This window comes from Larimichthys crocea, chromosome VIII (genome assembly GCF_000972845.2).
Source record: "Larimichthys crocea isolate SSNF chromosome VIII, L_crocea_2.0, whole genome shotgun sequence".
NCBI classification, from domain to species: domain Eukaryota; kingdom Metazoa; phylum Chordata; class Actinopteri; family Sciaenidae; genus Larimichthys; species Larimichthys crocea.
Window position 1 is genome coordinate 14,276,565 of NC_040018.1, and position 22,918 is coordinate 14,299,482.

At 40.0% G+C, this 22,918-nt stretch overlaps 1 protein-coding gene across 3 annotated transcripts; it reads right to left on the reverse strand.

Moving 5' to 3' along the window:
* Positions 1–411: 411 nt before the first annotated feature.
* mindy2 (MINDY lysine 48 deubiquitinase 2) lies at positions 412–21,331 on the reverse strand. Of its 3 annotated transcripts, none has more exons than XM_019270507.2 (9): positions 19,763–21,331; positions 19,400–19,457; positions 17,179–17,243; positions 11,469–11,627; positions 9,375–9,477; positions 8,090–8,232; positions 6,847–7,020; positions 5,611–5,811; positions 412–4,692 (listed from the first exon to the last, which is right to left on the reverse strand). In XM_019270507.2, the coding sequence occupies exons 1-9, from the start codon at positions 20,672–20,674 to the stop codon at positions 4,513–4,515; spliced, it is 1,995 nt and encodes a 664-aa protein (XP_019126052.1). In that variant the 5' UTR covers positions 20,675–21,331; the 3' UTR covers positions 412–4,512. The 3 variants fall into 3 exon arrangements, with proteins under 3 accessions (XP_019126052.1, XP_010735920.1, XP_019126053.1); XM_010737618.3 differs by having other exon boundaries at positions 412–4,695; positions 19,763–21,324; XM_019270508.2 differs by lacking the exon at positions 412–4,692 and having other exon boundaries at positions 5,678–5,811; positions 6,829–7,020; positions 19,763–21,326.
* Positions 21,332–22,918: the final 1,587 nt, after the last annotated feature.

Consider the following 22,918-nt stretch of genomic DNA (forward strand, 5'->3'; position numbering starts at 1 on the left):
GCATTCTCACTTGTTTGTTTTATTTATTTTTCTTTTAAGAACTGTTAATAAAGAGGGCTTTTTGTCTTTTTTTTACAGTTTGACCAACACATCCAGGTCTACACTGCATGTACTTAGACTGTCGCACACATACCTGTCAGAATGGGTTGATAAAGCTTGATTAAACTACAGAAAACTCAGAAGCAGAATGACTTGTGCTGATTGTCATAACCTCATTGTCTCCTCATGGTCATTTTGAAATACAGTTAAGACTTTCCTTTTAGAATTGCCTGTGCATGATCAGAGTAGGATCACGCAGAGGATTTAACGTCGCACTAAATCACAGACGCTGAAGTTTACTTTATATAATTTACGAGTGCCATCTGATCAAACACAGGTCATCTTCAACATTACAAACGACAGCAAGGCAACTATTCATCTTAGTCTTTTATTATCCTGGTACTTCTAATCAGGTTGAATGTCCCTCGTCTATAAGGCATTTTGTTATATATATATATATCACCACATACATTATGTGACTGTAATGTGAAAGGCTACATACATTATTTGGTCATTTATGTAAATAGATGAACATTGAAATCAACACAAATGAGTAACCTCCCATATTCACAAACACCTTCCTTTTGCTTGTATGATTTTAGGTGAAATATAAACATAATGGGCCGTAGAAATGATGTTCTTAGGGGTAGTTGATAAGATTTTTTACTTTGCCTAACTTTTCAGTCCACACTATACATGCACCACAAAGTAAAATCTGGGAGTTTTATATTGCATTAAAGAAAATGTCTCCCTTTAGATTGTTCAGCAGTCTGGATGTGTGTCTCATACAACAAGAATGAACATTTCCCTCTGCTACATAGATGACAACACTCAAGCCTTATAAAGCAGCCTTTCCCCTGTTTTGTTTGTAAAAGTTTGAGCATATTTGAAAAGTTGTGTAGTTAAATGACAGACTCTGACCTGGAAAAACAACTACCTGAATTAGAGGTGCACCTACACCATTTTTGTTTTTGCTGATTAGGTTGAGTACCAGTGTTGTCTACATATTTTCTTCTGTACTTTGTAGAAAAAAAACACCTCAGTTGGACATCCATCTATCGCTCTAATTCAGATCTTGCTCATCATCCTTGAGCTGTGTGCTGGTACTCAGGCCTGTGTACTGGTAGCCTTTTGTCTGGTATAGGTGTACCACTAACCTGAATATATCAAATTGCAGCAAAGTTCTATTGACGTGGTACTATATATATATATATTTTTTTTTTTTTTCAAACAAATGTACTCCTTCATTTTGAGCCAGAACATTTAAACAGCCCTTTCATACTTTTACAAATTTATGTTATTCAGCTGGCTTCTGCCACCGCTGCCACCTTGAGATAATTCTTTTGGCCATCATTCAGTTTTTTTTTTAAATGTACCCAAAGAACAATAGCACTCTTGCACAATTTATGTTCTGTATAAAATGAGGTATGTTTCTCTTCTGTTAGTGCATATCAATGTTAACAGTGCAAAACCAATTACAACGACTATTTGTTCAACGACCACCTTTTCAAAACACTAATTTTACAGCATTTACCCCACCATCACTTTTACAAGGCATACAAGAAACCACTTTGAGACACTGAACACACAATATCCTTCTGATCAATTCATCTTAGGAACTAGGGTGAAACGAACACGTTACAACAAAAATATCAAATTCTGGTAATAATGACTAGGGATAGCAAGCTAATGCACAGTAGTAAATCTGAAATAATATTATAAACATATAAACATAAAAATGTGTGGCATGTTTCACTCACACATACACCGACCAACATACATTTTTCATATCAACAGACTGCCCTAAGTGAAGTTTCATTTTTTTAAACTTCCACTGGAATGTTTAATCAGCATGTTCACTTGACGGGCCGAGACATAAATGAGGTGAAACTCACAAAAAGACAGACAAGAAATAATAATAATAAAAATAAGAAAGCCTCCCCTTCTTGACTTCTTGCTATCAACTTATGATTATATGTGTTATTCTTCTGAACTGCATGGAAAAAGAAGTGCTAAATCCATAAAAAGTGTAATTAATAACAATGTTCCTTAACCCTGTGCAAGGAGTTTTTTTTTTTTTCAGGTAGTCCAAGTTAACACAAGAGCAGCTTAATTCAGTTTCTTTTAGTGTGAAGTTCAAACACGAGGGTCTTAAATAATATAGTGTTAAGTCCTTCAAAGTGTCAAAATAGTCGTGGTGTGTATACATACAAGGATACTTAAAAGTTGTGACTGAGAAAGTGACTACAGGCCGAGGAACTGTGCCGATACATAAAAGACACTCAAGGATATGTCCCTTCAGAAAAGGCCTGAGAGTATTTCTGGTGTTCATGTGAAAAAAACGCATGGATTGTCTCATTCTGGTATTACACCTATTTCCTTTTGTCCTATAAATTATATTGAAATGTTGTAAGGCGTTTTATATATATATACAAAACGTAGCCTTGTTAGGGCCAACCAAACAAGGAGCTCAGACTCTAGCCATCACATAAAGCCCATTAGAAAGGCTTCCTACAAAGTAGGTAGCCTGCTGCCTCCATGTAATCATTCTGTCCTGACAATTAATTCGTTCTCACTGAACAAAATAACTGAGACCACTTTACAAGCACTGCAGATGACCTCCTATGACAACTGTCTCAGTCTGTAACAGAAGACTTGAGTCAAGGCATCCAATTGGAATGTATAGATAGAAAAGTTTCTCAGGAGGCAGTCCCATGGTACAATAATGGCACAAACCACTAGCTAAATCCATTATAAGAATGCATTAGGTAAATATGTACATCATGTGTTTGCACGCTCAATGCAGCAGCGAAATGCACACAAGTTAAAAGGTGACATCACAGAACTGCAGTATTCAGAATGAATGTCCTATGCTCCCCCTGGTACAGCTCAATTTGTGAACTTTCACTATCAGGCCTTAAATTCCACAGACCACATCTGAATTTCCCCTTCGAGGGCTGGTGTCAGTTTCTACAACATGAAACAAATGAAGTTTCAAACATTGTGAAGAGTTAAAACACCTGTTTGGATTTGGGGTTTGCATTCAGGTTTTTTTGTGGATAAGCTATCACATGTTCACTTTTATAATTTAGATGTAAATGACTGAATTCTATGGCATTTCTTTTCAAAAACCAAGCTGCAGTGTAACTTCTGCATCCACGACCTAACAGAGGAGATCATGATAGTGACTGCACGCACACTGCATCTCTTCAGGAAGTTGCCAGAAGAGACTGCGAGAATGAAATATGACCTTTCAAAACTACCATACACTCTAAAGTGGGTGCCATCTAATACAAATCTAATCTGCCAAATGCTTGTTGTGTCTCACGTAGAAACTAAATCAGATTCAGACAGAAATTCCTCAGTTAAAATCTGAAACCCAAACATAGTTTTTGTGAAATTGAATCATAACATAAAAGACATTAAATGTCTAAATTTGTAGCTTATCTAATACAGCATAAAAGTTTTGGCTATATCCAAATTTAAAATTGTTACATCAGCGATCCTCAGTAAATGAAACATGTACACCACACGCCATTAGACCATGTAGCACACGTACACTGTACACGCCATACACATGAAAACAAACACAATCACATTCAAACAGAGCAGAATACAACACTGCCATACTCTGGTAAGGCAAATCTTAACAGGACAAGCTGTGATGAGTTATGTTAGGTAGCTACAGTATCTGGCAGCTATCTGGCATTAATTAACCATTAGGTACATAGCGTTTTTCGGAGGGGACACAAATAGTGTTACATTGATTTGCAACAGGCAATATTATGAGAAAATCCCTCTCAGTTTACACACGCAGAAAAAAAAAACCTCTCCCAAAAACATAAATAAAATGTGAATCTTGGCATCTAACTTAAAAAAAAAAAAAAAAACGACTAAAACCAAAAAGGTGGGTCTGTCTATATCGCTTTGTAAATATTGATACGTAGAAAAAAAGCTTATAAGCTGCAAAAATGAAAAATGAATGATTTCTTTTTTTTTTTTTTTAAAGAACATAGTGAGAGGGCGACGCTTTGTTTTCTTCAGATTATGTCTTTTGCTATAAAACATACCACCCCAAATAAACTTGACCCCACATCACAAATATAGTGCACTGTGCAACTTGTAACAAAGTTTGGCCGACTCTATGAAAGATACGGGGTAGTTGTCGTTGTTGTGTCCCTGCCTCTGATGTCCAGGTTCCACTGAGGATAGAGGATAGCAGGCACCAGTGGTTTGGGAACAGCAGATCCTCCGTTAGTCTTGTCGCGCCTCTCCTCAAACGTCTCCTTCCCTTGTTTGCTGTCAAGTGGGGGCTGCGCATTGTGTGTCCAGTCCATGGAGAAACAGATGCTGTCCCCTTTCTCACAGATAAGCAAATGCACAAAACACTCATACATGCGCGCACACACACACACACACACACACACGCACACACGCACACACACACACACACACACACACACACGCTATATGTTACAAAATAACACATTTGTCTTTATCCTTCGATTCTTTCTTGGGTTTGCGCTCTCCGCTGGAGGACTGTTTTCCCGGGCTGGGTGTGGATCCAGCTGCTGCTGCCGTCCCCGCGCCGGCTGCTGCTGCTCCTCCTACTCCTCTGTCCGCCTCGTCTCCCTCGGCAGGCTCCTGCTGGCCCTGCTGCATAAACAAAAAGCTGAGTATTAATATCTGGGTGGAAGACAAGGAAAATTGTATAGGATTGAAAAAAAAAAAAACACACACATAACACACTGTGAGAGATGAATTAAATGTTTATAAAGAAATGTGGAAACTATTTAATCTATAGGGTTATGTTTGAATATAAATATAATAGGATGCATTGTTTACAATATTTAGGTATTTGTAAAACACCTAAATCATTTTTTCAGATTTTTATATGCTGTATTTCTTGGAAAAAAAATAACAGTAAATAGATTCTTTCATGTCCATAAGACTGTTGGGTACAACAAAACCATCTCATTATAGTTTTACATCAACTCTCTTACACTTCTAGAAAGAACAAGGTGTTTATCTTGTGTTTTGTCTTGTCATATATTAATTAGCCTCTCTTCTGATTAACTGTTTTCTGAATGACATACGGTCAGGCCAACCACAAGTAATTAATTGCAGCCTGCCTGGCCAGGTCGGTGGGTAGGCTGTGTTGGGGCAATTGACTGAGGGCAGTCACTGTATAGTTGTGACATCACAACCTTACAGAAAGGACTTCTGTAAGGCTTGTTTAAAGACACTGTTTCTGAATACTGCATGCATTTCTCTGGGTTGACCTTTTTAATATGTATTTAATAAGTATTTATATAGCACCTAGATCTGCTTTCCAGTTAAAAAAGGAAATCTCATTTTCTACAATATGGGCCCTTTAAAAGAAGAAGAAGGATAAAGACCCAAAGGCTTCTTTAAAAAGTGCATCATTTAATCAATGCACTGTTTATCCTCTTTAATAGCTCAAACTCTTTGATGCAGACATTCATCTGTTTCCAACAGGCAACATATTCCCTCTGTGCTATATTAAATGGCCCACATTTGTTCAAAGTCTTACGTCTCCTCCCTCCCCACCTGTGCTTGTACTGCAGCAGCAGCCACCGCCGCTGCCGCCTGCTCCTGCTCTTGCTCCTGGTAGTACTGGGAGGCTCGTCGGTCCTCCTCCTCCTGAAGCTTTTTTGCCAGCTCTAGGTCGCTGATGCCCTCGGGAAGTTGCTCCCACTGTAGGTCCTGGCTTTGCTGCTCCTGCTGCAGTGACAGCGCCATCAGATAGTCCTGGCACACATGAACACACCGATGAGAGAAAAAAAGAAAAAAAAGATGAAGATTTACGAGCAAAGCTGTCAATGTGATGCTTAACTATACTGATTATGTAACAGCTGCGCTCCCTCAGGTCATTCCTCAGTGTTTACTGCACACAGACCAGTCCACATGCAACTACAGCTCCTTACTTATTAACTGAGCCATTGGTGTCTGCGTTCATTCATTTCCATTTGTTGCATAATAAGTTGTAGTGCAGTTAACAAAACGTACAGTGTTATATTCAGTATCTTCCATTATCTCATGTACCTTGTTACTAGAAAGATCCAATTACCCCTCTGGGATCATTACAGGTTTTCTCCGGTCTAAATGAATGTATTATGAGAAAAAATGCCTTATTAGATTTTTCTCACCATCCCAATCTTGTAGATTGAACGGCTTGGCCTGAGTAAGCAAGGAAAATAAAAGTCTTTGTGTGTGGGAGCAAGGCAGACAATTTGTTGGCGAGCTCTGTGTCTGGACCTCTCTGGCCAACCAATGAGACAGCTGTGAAACCAGTAAGAATGCCCAAGGGACATATACCAAATTCATTGGGGGCCAGTGTGGAGACTGAGCGGTAGAGCAAAGCATGGGAGAGAACAGAGGGGGGCCATGAAACACTCTAAAGTGCTTTTCAGGCTTGTGTGTGTCTACAAAGCAGGGTACAGGGAGCTATAATACATCTAATATTGAGTAATTACTTTCACTTTTTTATAAGCTTGGGCTGGTGCACGGTTCATTGTATTCTGGTGTTTCCAAAGATTTGATTTCGTGTTTTGTTTCTTTTTCTCTCAGTGTTCCTCCAATGAGTCTCTAATTTCTGTAGACGACCTTAAAAACAGGTTTGCCAGAGAGACTGAAGACCAGCATGGGTATTACAGGTCTTGTATTTCAACTTGGCTTTTGTGGTACACTACTGGTATGAAAAAGCACGTCATGATTAAGCACGTCATGGTTCGTGGAGTGGATAATTGCTGGTTCTGCTAGTCTTGCCTGCATCAGTGCTCAGACCTGGTCTATCTGATCCTGCTGGCCCCGGTACACAGTCTCTGGATCAGATGGAGGCCGCAACCGGAACTCGGAGTCGCAGAAATTGCCGTCTCCGTCGACGTTGTGCAGACTTTCCCAGACGACCTTCTCCTCTGTCAGGAAACCTTGGTCTGTAACCAGGAGGTACAGCTGGCCCTAGGAAACATCCACATACACATTACATACACACATCTTATCAGTGTCACACTATATACACACACCCCTACACGCTCTGTATATGGTTGTTTTGGCTGTCATGACGCTTTGTCTGAGGGTTATAGGTGATACACGCAGCTTTGCTTACATTGGCAACCACAGAGTGCTATTCATAATAAAAGTAAGCAGGCTCCACTTCCCCTCCTGTAGATAACAGGAAAGGTCTGTTCGGGCTGGAGTGATATGAAGAGCCAGCTGTGGGCAAGAGGCTGGTAGAGATGAGATGCAGTCAGGCATGTGCTGAAGGCACATCATGATTGATTAAATATGTGTATATATCTGTGTTGCATAAATATGTAGCTCATGTGTTTCATCAGTCTGAAAAAATCTGTAATGTAGTTTGTAGTGTGAACACTGAGGAGTTGATAGCAAGTTATTTTTCTTAATCTACTGCAAATAAAAACTACAACTGTTGAACACATTCAATTCAGTTTTTCTTATATAGCATCAAATCATAACAGAAGTTATCTTATGTAAAGCAGGTCTCAACTGTACTCTTTGTAATAGTATTTACAGAGACAACAAAACAATTTAACAATTCCAACCATGAGCAAGCACTTGCCGTCGGTGGCAAGGAAAATATTTTTTAAAAGTAGAGCAAGCAATTTAAATATTTCTTAGGGAATAGCCCGCAGACGGGCTTTTAATTAAAACAAATGTAAGATGTTAAGCTCACAGACAAAACATATGAAAGTCAGTTTAAGACCACAAAGGTAGTTTTGCTGTTATCTGTACAAATGTTATCAAAAAACAAAACAGAAAATAATCTCCCTTTACATGGTGGAGGCTTGTGTCAAAATACCCAATAAAATCTTACATGTAAAAACACAGTAATTGTTCCTGTAAACAGAAAAGACTTCAGAGTAGGGACAGCAAATAACACACCCTGTCCTATTAAAGTCACTGCAATTTCCATAGTAAGCTCCATGACACGACTGTCAGTCTAACTCATGCAAATAAAGTGAACAGTTTCCGTAAAGTACTTTTTTTTTTTTTTTTTAGTGTTTACCTTGTACTTGATCATGGTGCTGAAGTGGTTATTCCTGAAAAAGACACAGAGCTCTCCCTCCTGTACGGTGGATGTGAGCTCACACAGGCCGTGGTACGTCAGCTGAGTGGCTGTGCTGTTCAGGAACTGCTCTGCCACGATGCCTAGGACGAGAGAGGGAGGAAGAAACATACCGGAAAACAGAGAAGGGGGAATTAACTCTGTGATACATACATGAAGCCACGAAGGGTCTTACTTGATATTTTATTGTATCATGCTTTTAGTCTCTCTGTTTTGCCTCACCTATCTCTTGCCTGTTGACCTGTGTGGAACTACATTAGTTTTGAAGATAAGTAGTTATTTAGCTTTAGCTTTGTTACTCAAAACTCTTTAAGATTTACAAATATTTTCATCGTTAGTCCTCAGACCACTGGATGAGTCATCTGCACGACAATCAAAAAGTGATCCGTACTCACTCATGAACATAGGTCACTATTTGGAAAGCATTTCGGAAAACCCTGCTGTAATGTCTGCAGCAGCTATTTGAAAGCTCTGACTCTGACTGTGCTGCTGGAAGTGTTCATAGTTACTATAGTGAACTCAATATAGGCTGAGAGACAGATGGCGAGAGACATCTGTAAGGCAGAACATTCAATTTGGAGCTAACACACACAGACTGTGAGTGATACTCAAACAGACAAGGAGGCAGCCTACCCTAAAATGAGCCACAACTTTTAGAGATAGATGGAAAAGAAACTATTGAACGCTCACTATTAAATATTTAAGTGCACTGAAGCATGACAGGAAAACATAGAGATTTTTTGTTTTCTCACAATTATATCAGTCCGTATAAAGTGGTTGCTAATTCATCTCTTCAAGCGGTGATGTGTAACATCAGCGTCAAACCATTTTCTATGCTACAGCTGCAGAAATACAACAGAAAGGAGTGAACCTCTCATATCAAACTCATCAACTGAGGTCTTAATGTGTTCACTTGGCAGCAGCCCAGCAGACAACTACTCAGGAAGCTCAATGTTGAAAGTTCCTGAGAGCTGGCAAGAAAACTGTGAGCTGCGCAAGTAGTCGAACTGATGAGTAGCCACATGTATGTGCTGTGCTATATATCTCATATAGTTAGTGACACTGAATTAATGCTGTACTTGTGCAAAGACGTAGTATAAAATTAAAAGAAAATGCCTGACTTTGTTTCCTTTTCTCACCCCTGAGCAAACAGGGAGGATGAGGGGGAGTCAGGAGTGGGATCAGGCAGGTCAGAGAGTAGAAAGAGTGATGAGGAAGCACTCACCTTCCCCTGCCAGCTCGCTGTTGTCTGACTGTTTGCAGGATATTATCTTCTCTACCAGCTGGTTGTAACTGCAGTTGCCCACTGCCTTGACAATGTCATGCATCTGCAAACAAAGATAAAAACTGTGGGAAAGAACATTCGGCAGACTGTTTTACAGAAAAACACAGCAGGTTTACAAAAAATGTGTAACAGAGAGCAAAACTGTCTTGACAAGGGGTTCATACTGATCATATTACTGCGACATAAGATCCCTTTTTGGTACAGTTGAACTGAACTCAGGTGCATTTAACCATTTTTTAACTTTATTCTTTTTACTTGAACATTCAATCAAACAGCTGCATGTAGAGCACCTAAACAGTTACTGTTAGTTTGTGGTGGCAATGCAAACTGAACCAACCAGAGGTATGTCCTGCGCTAGATATGCAGTATGAATTCAAAACCTCAATAACCTTCATGCTGACTGTGAAAACTGTCAAGGAAGCGATCTCCTATATAATCATCCAAAACTATCGGGTAACCATGATAACACGTATACTTGGTACTTAAGTGAGCAAAATGTAGAGCCACTACTGTCTCCACCCCATTAGGTACAAGACGTCAGGTTTTCTTCCTGTTTCCAGATGCCGTTTGTTTCAGTCACATACATTCAACAAGTCAACATTTTTTCATATTAAACATATTCCCAATGTAACTATTTGCATGAAATATAAACTTAACTACACAGATGAAGAAATCGGACCATTCCAATTCTTCCAATCCAATGTGCAATAAAGTGGAATGACACATAAAAAAGTATTGAACACAGCAGAAAAAAGCACCAAACTGACTGATTCAGACTGATTACTTCTCCAACCTGTGCTAATTAGAATCAGCTGTACTTCCTCTCTTTTAAAACGGGTTACCCAACACTGAATGCAAGTAAACAATCCATTTGTTACTAAGCTATCACACAACAAACATCTCAAGATGAGTAGAGGCAAAGAGCTTTCCAAAGACCTTTGTAACAATATTGTTGATCTGCACATCAATGGCACTGTTTACTGATGGATTTCTAACTGCTCCAATAAGCACCATTGCGGCCATTATTAGCCCTAAGTAGAGGGAACATCACTCAATCATCAACCGACCACAGACGAGAGCTCCTTACAGGATTTCCAACTAGGCAGTCAGAAAGTTAGTCAGAAGAGCAGCACAAGAGACAAGGGGACCACTTGAAAAGGTTCAAGGAGGACCTAGAAGTAGCAGGTACAATTGCTTCAGAGAAAACAAAAATGCAATGCACTCCACCGCCATGGACTCCATAACTGAAGAAAATGCATGTTAAAGCTTGTTTGATGTTTGCTACACAACATTTGGAGAACACTGCTGATTCTGCTCAGACGAGGCAAAAATCTAACATTTCGTGTAGGTCTGACTCACTCAATCACCAGACTTAAACCAAATAGAACATTTGTGGAAAGGAATGAAAATCCAAGACCAACGGGTTCTTCACAGTTTAGATTTAGTCTGGATGGAGAAATGGGCCAAAAGACTTCTGCACCAAGCATTTAATAAAATTCAGTTTAGTGTGTTCAACACTTTTCCCTTTGCCATTCCACTTTATTGCACATAATTTTTAATTTTTAATGGTTTGGAAATGAAGTTTTATTGAGTCTGGTCAAAATTGCATGTGAAAAGCTACACTGGAAATATGTTGACGTGTTTAATACTTATTTCCCCCCACAGTATGAGGTTACGTTTCAATTGTGACTAATAATGCTCATAAATCAGCTATTTATTTCCGAGCTCTTTGTGACACAAGTGAAGATAAATGAACTCATAAAGGTCAATTAAGTTCAGTAAAGCTCAGTCACCACAGTAAGATAGAAATTAATTTGCCTTGTTTGAAATAATTTATGGTGAATACAAAACAGACAAAAGCTAGAAGGCAACAATGAGCCTGAACTACAGGTGTCAACATGACCAAAAAGTTGGTATTTTAGTATTTGTAGTGAATTCAAAAGAGATGTATTGAGGATACACAGGAGGACAATAACACAAGTTGGTTTCAGGGAAGTGAAGAAAGAACAGTAGTAGAAGTCAGGTTCATCTCACCTGGGGGTCAACCAGCCAGCCATGGTAGAGAGGGATGTCCAGCAGATCAAACACAATGCATTCTGGGGTGTACTCAAACACTCGCACCCCTGTGAACTTCACGTTCACATCCAGACCTGTCTGCAGCTTGTGTAACACCGCCATGGCATCGCTCATGTTCTAGGAGACAAGGAGAACAACGGTTCATATTTTTATGAAAAACTGCAATAACAATGCAGCAGAGGGATTTAACAAAGTGAAGTGGAGGTCTACCCAAACAAATCTCTTTAAAAAAAGAAGATATTTTTGCCTGTGTGTTGATAACCACAAGCTGTGTCTGATCCAGCTGTTTTCATGCACTGTGAGCTGCCTTAACTTGTCAGTCAGCTTAGCTGGAGCTATTAGGGATTGATTTTTCTACCTTTACAAGACCATTAGCTTATTCCCGTGCAATATAAAAAATTGCTTCAACACACACTTGCCTTAATTCAGTTTTGTCAAATATTCCTGCTTTACAGTTGCTTCACTGTGACTTAAGTTGAGTGTTTTCATATTTACTGCACTTATTAGGTTTAGCTCTGCTTACTGTCAATCAGCCTTCAACCACAGGAAGAAATGTAAGTTTCTGCCAGGAAACCATTTGATATTAAATTTCTGTGTGAGCTCTCAGGCTCATCATTGTGACACATGATATTTCCCTTTGATATTATTACCAAGGAGTGGACAAAATATCAGGAACAGTGAACAATATAATGAAATCCTATAGTCCTGCAATTAGCACTAGTTTGATTTTGGGGGCATTTTACTAGGCTTCATTAGGTCTAAAACTCTAGCCCACAAGGTCATGCTGAAATGATTAGTTACATTTTAGTAGAGTCATGATTAAATTCTGGGGCCACTTTAAGGGTGTAGTCTGCCAACTTAGATTGTATTATATCGTACGTTGTTCCACAGAAATCAGCACCCACTTTCAAGGCTGAAACATTAAGTTAAAGAGTTCATCCTGCAGCTAATACCTCTAGTTGTGGCCACAATTAGTTGAGAGGGTCAGTATAGATTCTCAACAGAACAATTATACATTTAGGTAAAAATGATAGGTAGTGTTTTATTTGCTTATCTTTTGGTAAGTTACAAAATATCAATAAATGACTTAAACCGTGTTGACTGCCTTTATGTCCAGATGATGGAAGATGACTCAGTGTAGCAGAAGGTATGCACTGACGTCACTTTTTCAGTGACGTCAAGGCTATGAACAGACTAAGCTGTGATGCCGGGAGGAAAAAAAAAACACAAGAATCTTAAAAAAGTGAAGCCCATCTGAACTTATAATGCCCCATACCAGATATTAAAATGTAGACAGAAATTAAGCTTCCTGGTGCATCTCTTTTTAGCCTTCAACAGTCTGTAAGAACTTCCAGACTTCCAGAGTTTTCTGTGTGAACGTAGAGGCAGATGCTTTGATTGTATCAATTGCAGTTTCATTAAAATAAATCTACCACTAGGTTGATTAAAACCCACACAAAAAGTGTTTTAATTTGATTGTTTTTTTAAAATTGTATATGTCTTCTGCTGTATTTAAGTGGCCCAAACAGAACTGAGAAAACCATCAGAAATGTGTTATTCGAGGTAGTAAAATCAGAACTAAGTAATGTTCAACTGGCCACTAACTGTAAATGTTCGGTTGAAAGAATACAAGAACTATCCCTTTAATTACTTATCAGTTAGGATTTCATCAGCAGACCCAACCATTTACTGTGCTGATACTTTATACACACAATCACTTTCATGTGAGGATGCCACATGTGTTACATGTACGCACGCACACACCTGAGAACCCCGCAGACTTAACTCTTTTGTTCTTCCTTAGAGCAATGTTTCCCAGCTGGCTCTGAACCTCTGTGCTGTTAAACTCTGATATCAAGATAAGTCTCACAGCTGAGCCCTACAACTCTATTATGAGTGTGTGGTCATGGACAGTTCCATTTGATTTCAGCTCTTTTACAATAAACTTAAATCAAATCATCTTAATGATGTTGTATAAAACATTACAAAATGAGTTATGGAAGTCTTTCGTCTGGTCTGACAATTTAGTTAGATTAGATTATTTCATATGTGATTCAGCATACATTTTCCATAATGTGTGATAGACATTGTTGACATATTCTTATTAATACCATGATCAACTACAGCATATCGACCAGCTGGCTTAGACTCACTATTGGTCAAATTGTGAAAAAAAAAAAAAAAATCCATCACTGCTGTGAATGTGAATCTTTATTTTACACAATGTATTGTTATCTCTTTGCGTGTGTGTGTCTGTTCACATTATAAAAATGTCACATCCAAACTCGCGAACCGTCTCATAGACTTCTAACTGGATTTTTTAAACCACCTTTTATGTCCACTGAGAAATATAACAACTGCAAATGTCACCTAATCCCTCGTTTTAAAATGAATTTGTTCACAGTGCATGACAGTGCAGCAGAGATACTGTACGCCCCATAAACAGTGAGCTACTCCATCCTTGGCACACAGAGCTGAGGCGAAAAGCCTTCAGCTGGCCCCTCTGAGAGTGTGGATTAGGACGATTATGAGCAGCAGTGATGGCAGGATTAGCAGGGCTGTGTAATGGACCACGTCTCTCCACTTTAGGGCACTGGGCTCCAACAGCAGATGAGCGCTCGGAGATCAGATGATTAGCACTGCATCACTCACATTCATCCGTGCTTGTGTTGGATGGATTTCCACAGTACAGCATTAGCACAGAAGTCTGATTCAGTATTTTTATTTTCAGCGTATGTGTCTCTGTTTCTCTCTCTCTCTCTCTCTCTCTGTTGACTTTTAACCTAAACTGACCTAAAAGCTAAATCCTGAGTAGATGTAATCAGCTGGTAGTTGATAGAATAGGGCATAACAGCACCATGATGAGGGATTTGGTTCCCACAAAGCTTTCATTTCTTAAAGGTGGAGTCAGTCATACAGGAGAAAGACAGTTGATTGTTTCATTGTCTCATTCCCAGGTCGACAAATACTGATGTAAATGGGAAACAAGTCATTTTGTCCACTTCCCATTTACATTAGTGTTTGAGGGCCTAGGAATGAGACTGATCCCCCCCCCCCACAGCATAGAAATCTATAGAAACTATACACAAGCTTCACTCGAGACAAAGTTAGGTACAATTATTTATTTTTTTAATTACAAAATGTCCTGTAACACAACTGAAAAACAGCTTTTGTTTGAGATATATGTACCAAAGTTGAAACTGTGATCAAATGTTGTGCCATTACTAAATAAAAATCATTTTAAGGAATCAGACAATTGTCATGTATGTACATGGTGATGCAAAATTGAAGATCATCATGTCAATAAAAATACACACCGCAGACCTTGGAACCTAAAATAACAACAGCGTATCAATCACTGGAGGACAAGTGTAAACTATTACATAATACAATGGCCCATAAGTGGGAGTTGGAGTTGTAAATAATGAGTGTGATGCTCCATAATGTGGGTCATACTTTTAAGAATCCTGGCACACATCAGCATCTGTCGCTGCTCTAGCATTTTGTTGGATTAATCATGAAGCTAATCTAATATTTCTAATTTTCCTCAGCCCCTATTTGCATACATGAGGAGGACAGAAATTTTTTGGATTGGAGCTATTGTAGTGGATTCCATTAAATTGCACATATGTACCTAACTAACTAATAATCCCGCATACAGTTTAATCTCTGTTCTTATAATTAGATGGATCATGCTTGAAATAAATCAGTGTGACAACCTGCACGACTGATAGTACGGTCTCAACCGTTACTCCAGTTATAAGCCTTTATGATTGATGATGAACTGTTTAATAAACCATTTCTTTCACTTGGACTTTACAATTATCGTTGTGTTTTTGTCACAATTAAAGGGATAACTATGTTCTTTTTACAACAGAGTTGTATGAGATACTTATGCACAGTCAGTGTGCTACGTGCTACGACTGAATGCAGTGGACAGGGTCAGCAGAAAGACGTGATTTATCCACATAAAAAAAGTAGTATGTACGAATATGTAAATTCTTGTGGGCTTATTTTATGTGGCTAAAACAGGTCTTTTTTGTTGACCCTGTCCACAGCAGTACAACCACAGTTTAAAAAAAACCAAAACACTTTTGTGTATCTGCTTACTCAGTTAAGAGACAGATTCATATGTGATCAGCAGGGTGTCCAAACAGATATGTATTTTTAAAGAAATCTGCATTCATTCATCATCAAATGAGTTAAGATGCTTTTTCAAACCCATAGTGCGATTTTATCCGTGTACTCAAAAGAACAAAAGAGGGGTTTAAGAAACATTTGTGAACAATGCCCATCACTGTGAATGACTCTGAATTAAAACAAGAGGCTTCTTAAAACATGATAACCCATTTCCTCCAGTGGTTGAACACTCATTGTGGCTGAATTGCCTTGTAAGAGTGCTGTTGAGTCTGGTCCACTGAGACAAATGCAGTGCAAAACTACACTCTCACTTCCACAGCTTCTCTGAGTAAATATTTAACAATAGCTAAAGAGCAGCCATGCAACTTCTATTTTAATCCTCATGCACTCCTGTGACAGATGATGTTTTTTAAGCAGAATTTAAAAATAGGACTGCTTCTGCTCAGTCAGTGCTGCTTCAGTTGTATCTTATAGCAATCTAATAAGCAATTGGTTGGTTCATAAAAATATTTCAGACTTGGCTCTCTCTTAGATTCCAGCTTCCAGCATCCCGGAGCCCTGCCCACTGTAGTCTTACTGTGTCAACCACAGCACATGGACATGAGGACACCCACATGCACAAGAGCTCCCAGGCCAGTGTCTAGGATTAGACTGCCATAATAACTATGCAACACTCTTACTCTAACCACTCCCTGACTTTAACGGCACATGTTGAGGACACCACAGATTTATTTAAGAGGTTGTATTTCAGCTCAACTTAAATATAGAAAAGACTGTTGCAGTGAGCTTCTACGGAGAGACTGCACGTTACTCTTTTCTGCTCTGAATGAGGGACAAGTGTGGCTTCAAATCATTCACAGATGTGCTGGTGCTCTGCCACGCAAGAGGAGGAGAGGCAAAGGCCTCTCCCATTCCGTAGGCAGGCAGTGGAGATGGGAGGAAGCAGGCGAGCTGGAGCAGGAGCTCCATCTCCAAGCACCTCTCATGGTGAGCCACATGAACACACACACACACAGCCTCAGTAATAGCCGGGAGCTGAACCCAGCCATGCGTCTCTAAGCATTCACAGCCATGTGAAACAACATAATCTGACACTCCTGACCCCTGTTGTTCCCTGGAACTTGCAAGACACATCTTATATAACCTACAGAGCAGTGGGAAAAAAGCTAAGCTGCAGTTTTATGTGGTCTGCAATCAACTCAATGCCTTTTTCCATATTACGGAACATCCGCTGACCTTATCTGCTCAATGCAAATGTGCAAACCCGCTTTAGTGTGCACATCGGGGCAGTGTGCATCTCACTTTGTACACTGCAGTGGAACTATATCAATAATGGCGACGCGAACAGCTGAGGCATTTTGAGTGTGTCAATGAGACAAAGTGGAGCGCTTATGGTAAACTTGCACAATTATGTTACCACATAGAGAGTTCCTCCCAAAAGTACCTTGAACAGTCAGCAGCTTAATAACGCACACACATAGATATGTTTAATAATAATACTCTAATAAAGTGATTAGGCAGGCCTTACCTGCTCGTAGTTTAGCCGCTGAGCCTCTGATATTTCTTTAGGCTTTGTTTCCAGAATGTAGTCTCCTACAGAACGACACAAGGACAGACGTGGTGACTCATATTGTGATGACACAATCACTACCTTGATTTGCACTGATCACAATGGTCATGGCTTAAAAGTAGGTGGCAGATCATTTGAGATGTTTATCAGTAGCAACTCAGAAGTAGGGGTTAGCATTGGCCAGCTGTTTCCCCTCCAAAAAAGCTGTGCCAAGTATTCAGGATCAGTCAAGTCCACTGCGGTGTCACCTGAGAGCTCCATCGACTTTGCTCTGTAGCAACGTGAGCTGTGGTGGACAGCTGGCTCCCCTGCTCCAGTTCTGTTCAGCCCGATTTCGTATCATGGACATGTAACAGATCTACACTTTGCACCATATCAAGGGTAGGTAGTTATACACATCTCACCACGACACCTCAAGCCCCATTTCTTTACTTCTGTATGTTTTAAGAAACATCTCAGGTATTTTACATCACAATCCACAGCAGTGGAAGTTATATATTCTTATTGCTATTAAAAGTTTTGTTGCAGGGTGTCATTTAGCTCAGTTGGCAGAGCAGTCATCCCATGTACAAAAGCCGAGGCGGCCCAGGGTTCGAATCCGACCTGTGGCTCTTTCCCGCATGTCATTCCCCATCTCTCTCTCTCCCCACATTCCTGTCACTCTTCAGCTGTCTCTGTCAAATAAAGCTAAAAAAGGCCAAAAAAATATTTAAATTTTTTTTTTTAAATTGTGTTGTGTGCTTCTTACTTTTAAACCTCTTGTGTAAGTATTTTTCAAAATGCTTCCCAGGGAATAATACATTTATTAGGAACTGGCGAGAGTATCATGCTGCACTGTCAACACATACTTTTCCTGGGAATTAGTCAGAGGAATGCCATCGACCTCATCATCAACAGCTACACATGGAGAAAATAAGAACGCTTTCATATGGATTTCACTCAAGCAAATATAATGAATGGAGTATATCCAGAGAAAAAAAAGACTTTTAAGTGGTCTTGCTCTTGCTTTATAATGCTGATGCTTGACATAGAAAAGCGTGATGATTTCTTCATGTGCATGTTGTGAGAACTAGGCTAAAGTAGCTTTGTGTTTGACTCTCTGAATTAGCATGCAAAAATTAAACTCTTTGTAGCTGTATTTTTACGATGAGTTTGGACTGAACTGTCTAATCTGGTTGCAGAGTTAAAAACTCTTCTGACTTGATTTCTATGCTGTCACACTAGATGAAGATATTGTTGCGAGTCAAGATTTTTTCCAGCAGAGGGCCAGCCAGCTGAGTGGTTTTACTACAGCATGTCCACAACAGGGAAAACCCCTCACTGCTGCTGTACTGAAGTGAACTGCGTGTGGACACACTCATGTCTGATCCTCCCTTTAATATCTGTATCTGTCTGCCTCCGTGTGTCTGGATCACTGCTTATTGCTGAGAAACCGATTGACGACCACCGTCCAGTTTTAAACGTCACATCTGAACTTCATCACCCTTGGTGTGCTGCAGCAGTGAGTTTAAAAATTATCTAGCAAGATTTATTTTGTGTGCACACACATAAGCACAAGGTGAACTCATTCCCCTGAAGACCACACAAGGAATTTTGATTATTTTAGTCCACTGATGCCAGTGGACACAGAAGGTTCGGACAAAACTGGGTAGAAGGACTAGCTCTAACTCTGAAGACCTCCTGCTGTAATCAGACACTCTACTTTGATATTGTAGAGTAATTTTAGTTATGAAGGGCAGGAGAGTCAGAGAGAAGGGATAGCTCCTGTTTCCTTTCCAACAAGCAGAAGATTGGATCATAGGGGGATTCCCCAGTTCTGGTCTCTTCCTGTTGACTCTGGGTTTTATATATATATATATATATATGTTTACTAGGCTGTTGAAACTCAGTCTTAAGTGTCTTTATAGCCTAGTGTGTTTACAAGTGTGGACTCACACTTATCCATGTTGGTTTGACTCTGTTAAACACAAACAAATTATCATAGTATAAGTATAATAAATCAGTTATCGTATGCAAGTCACAAAACTGGTTATAATGGCACATTTGAAGCTGGGTGAAAAAAATCCAAGCAGAATAGGGTCGGTTCAGTGTCTTAATATAGTCATTATTACATTTCCCCCTCTTTGCCTAGTGATGATCAGTCAACTTGCTCTTGTGTAACACAGCTGCAACAACTCACCAAGATACTCCATCAGTTGCTCAGCAGTTATAATTTCCATCATGGGTGGCATCTTAACCTGCAACAGACATCATAACACTTGTCAGCATCCAGCAAGTCGTGACATGTTGAAAATAAATTCATATATAAATGGTAAAACGAACATGTCTGGACAGAAATTAATTTTAGAACAGGAAGTGCTGAGGGACAGACAGACATTAGAGGTGTATGCCAACCATTAGGGACACCTAAATGTTATATCAATTATTGCACACTGTACTAACACAAAATACCTGCTGATAGAGCTCAGAGCTATAAAACAAGTCTATTGTATTAACTTAGAATCAAGTTTCCATTGATCTGTGTTCATCTGGGGAGCTTTACCTTCCATGCGAGCAGAAGGACATTCATAATTGCCAGTAATGGACAGGGGCCGTTCTCGTTCTGGGTGATGATCGGCGTATTCTCCTCCCTCCACTTGATCCACTTAATGTGGTATATGGACTGGCCGGCGGCCCGGTCTTTAGCGCACGAAGTCTTTGTCCCATCGGGCCCGTACTCGTTCTGCAGGGCCAGAGCCAGTCCTCTGTCCTCCAGTCCCTCGCTGTTCAGGTCGGAGCTGGGGCAGGAGTTGAGGTTGGAGAAGGACTCGAGTGAATCTATGCTTCGGGACTCTCCACCGAGGCTGGGATCGGGGTCACTCCCACTCGGCAATCCCTCTGATAAGGTGTGATCACCGGACATCCCCGACTTGACGGTTGCTGTGATTTCATTGCCCGGACACAGATGAGTCGGTTTGGCAAGTTTTGTCGGTTCACTTTCTGCACAAGCCAAAACCCCAGCCGACACATCTGTGCTCTCCTTAGCGGGAGGTGAGGACGGGCCGTCGGTTTTGTTGTTTACTAACTTTGAGGCACCACCCTCGCTATCTCCTGCAGCCAGCACCGAGTCATGCCCCATCCCGTTACTGATCTGCTCGCCGGACTCCGACCACGATCCGCTCGCCGCTGTGTCCTTCTTCTTCTCCTCCTGCACGGGGAGGATTTCGATCACTTCTGGCACGTCAGACTTCCCGACACTGGAAATGTCATTAACGGCGCTAGGAGCACTAACATTTGTGGTGTGGTTATTACAACTAACGTTAACCAAAGTACTGAGAGGAGCCTCACTATTCTTGCATTTCTCGGCTGCTCCTTTCACCCCGCCGACAGCCGTAACATCACCCATCTCACCCGCGATCGTAGCACACAAAGCGCTCCCGTCAGTGTCTCGATGCAGGGTTGCATTTTTCTCCATTTCGTTTTACGGACTGTCGACAGATTTTTTTTTTTTTTTTTTTAGCTAAATTGCAGCAGCAGCTTCGGTCCCAAAGACGCCATGACAACTCTGCGAGTGACGTCATCAGAGTGAATTGCTTTCAGGCCGAGCAGAGGGGGCGGAGGGAGAGACACCAACTGCCAGGCGGTGGCGCGTTTGCGGCCACTCGGATTTCTCGTGTTCTAAAAATGTAGCACTTAGATTATTGTGTTAATTAAATGTGTGACCCCCTCCGAGATATTCACATTCATTCTTCAAACGTTATTCCACGACTGGGATGACTACGTTACACACACATATTCTATATGTTATACAGGTTTATTAAACATAACATCACCTTTGCAAAACAAAACAATTCAGCCTATCCCCAAACTCTAGATTAGACTAAGTGTATACAGGTTACTGACAAGCATTTATACGTTGCATACTATTTTCACTGGCTATGACCTTTCTATCTGGCTGCATCATCGACCCTTTGACATGTTTTAGTGCCTTTCTTTACCAAGACTCCTGAATGTAGCACGAACGGAACCTAGCGTGGCTGTCATCGCGCACGAGAGTACACGGCTCGCGCATTTGTGAGGTTATAAAAGTCTCGCGTAGTCAGAGCTCCGCACTACTGTCCGAGCAAACCGACGAGACTTTGCAAATTACGTGCGTTTGAACCACATTCATAGTCTAGAGACACACTTGAAAACAAAAACTACAACATCTATTGTTTAAAGCAATCAAAGTAATTCACTCCAGACTACTGTTTCCATCCTTTTCTAAACTGTTTTCTGCAAAAAATAAAATGGGGACCACTTCCTCCTCCACACTTCCTTTGGCCTGTTGAGAGAAAGAGCTCTGGCTACTATGCAAGAAAGCCGCATATGGTCGACTGTACCCAGGATTGTTTTGACAGGTCTGATTCTTCCACATGTAGTATCTGTTTAGAGTCGAAAGGTGGCAGCAGTTACTCAACCATGCACAAGAGGATCAGCTTCACAGACATCAGACTGCACGTTTCCTCATCAAACTGAGGTCAACACGCTAACTCAACATCCTATAATTTGAAGTATTTTATTGGTGTTTAGGAAGGTACCACAGTGACAGTAAAGAGGAAGTGGTTAGACAGGTGCAGTTTAGGGTGTAACAGGGTTGTTACTCTTAAACTGCACACACACTTAGATGTTTTATTTATTTATTTATTTATTTATTTTTAGTTATTTATTTATTTTTAGTATTAGATATATTATTAGTATTTAATATTAGATAGCACTGCTGGCTCTCAGTGCTACACCCAGTTTATGATCTTGACAAGGATCTGATTTTTGTCAAACTGTAAAGTGTCATTTTATAAAACCTCCTCAGCCTGAATTAATTTAATTTTTTGAAATATTTGTATGTATATAACATTTGTATGAAAGATATCAGCACTCCACTCACACTCATGACCTGCCCAGCCTCTAGGACCTGCTGTTGGTACAGACACCCTAAACAGTATGTTTTTGGTCCAAGGCTGGTGAGAGAGAGAGTTAAGAGATCTGATAAAACTTTGTGGTTATCGCAGGAAACCAAACCCGGAGTTAAGAGTCTACTTCAAAACATTGATGTTATTTGCATATGGCCAAACACGCATTTATGAGCTGTGGTGCAGTTTTAGTTTTACTTTTATTTTTAAGAAATAATTTCAGAGGGAAATACATTTTAAAAAATCAATGAAAATATACCTGATCTGTAAAATAATGAAAATAGATCAAACAAAACAAATAATGTGGAATTCACTGCTTGGACATTTTGAGGTGAATCTCTTAATCCCTCATCTTACACTTGTAAAATGTGTATGTTTAAATACATAACAAAACATATAGCATAGAAAAAAGTCAGTAGGTTTTGTGTCTCATTAGAAGTTTTTGTCTATAAAACATCACCACTGTAAATAATAATAAAAAAAAACCTTCACACTTCATAAACCCGGAAGTCATGCTTTGCGGAACTAAACAACTTGCTGTCTGATCAGTGTAAACAATGCAAAAAAACAAAAAACAGCAGCTTGCTGCCTGTTTGCAGGCTGATGGTCGACACGTTTACACCACAGTGTTTTGTTGTCCCCTTTGTTGAACGAAACGCTGTCTTTAGAGGTGATTTGTAGCTTGTCTTTAGAGTCTCTCGACCTATGAGCACAATAGTAAAAAGGGTGGGTGTGTACAGGCTTTCTTGGCAAACTACGCCGGAAGGGAG

Excerpts from the sequence above, each read along its gene's own strand:
- mindy2 (XM_010737618.3), bottom strand. The coding sequence starts at position 20,674 with ATGGAGAAAAATGCAACCCTGCATCGAGACACTGACGGGAGCGCTTTG. Across the intron at positions 8,233-9,374 it reads CAGCGAGCTGGCAGGGGAAG|GCATCGTGGCAGAGCAGTTC; the intron begins GTGAGTGCTTCC and ends CTCTCGTCCTAG. Across the intron at positions 5,812-6,846 it reads AGCAGGATCAGATAGACCAG|GACTATCTGATGGCGCTGTC; the intron begins GTCTGAGCACTG and ends CATGTGTGCCAG.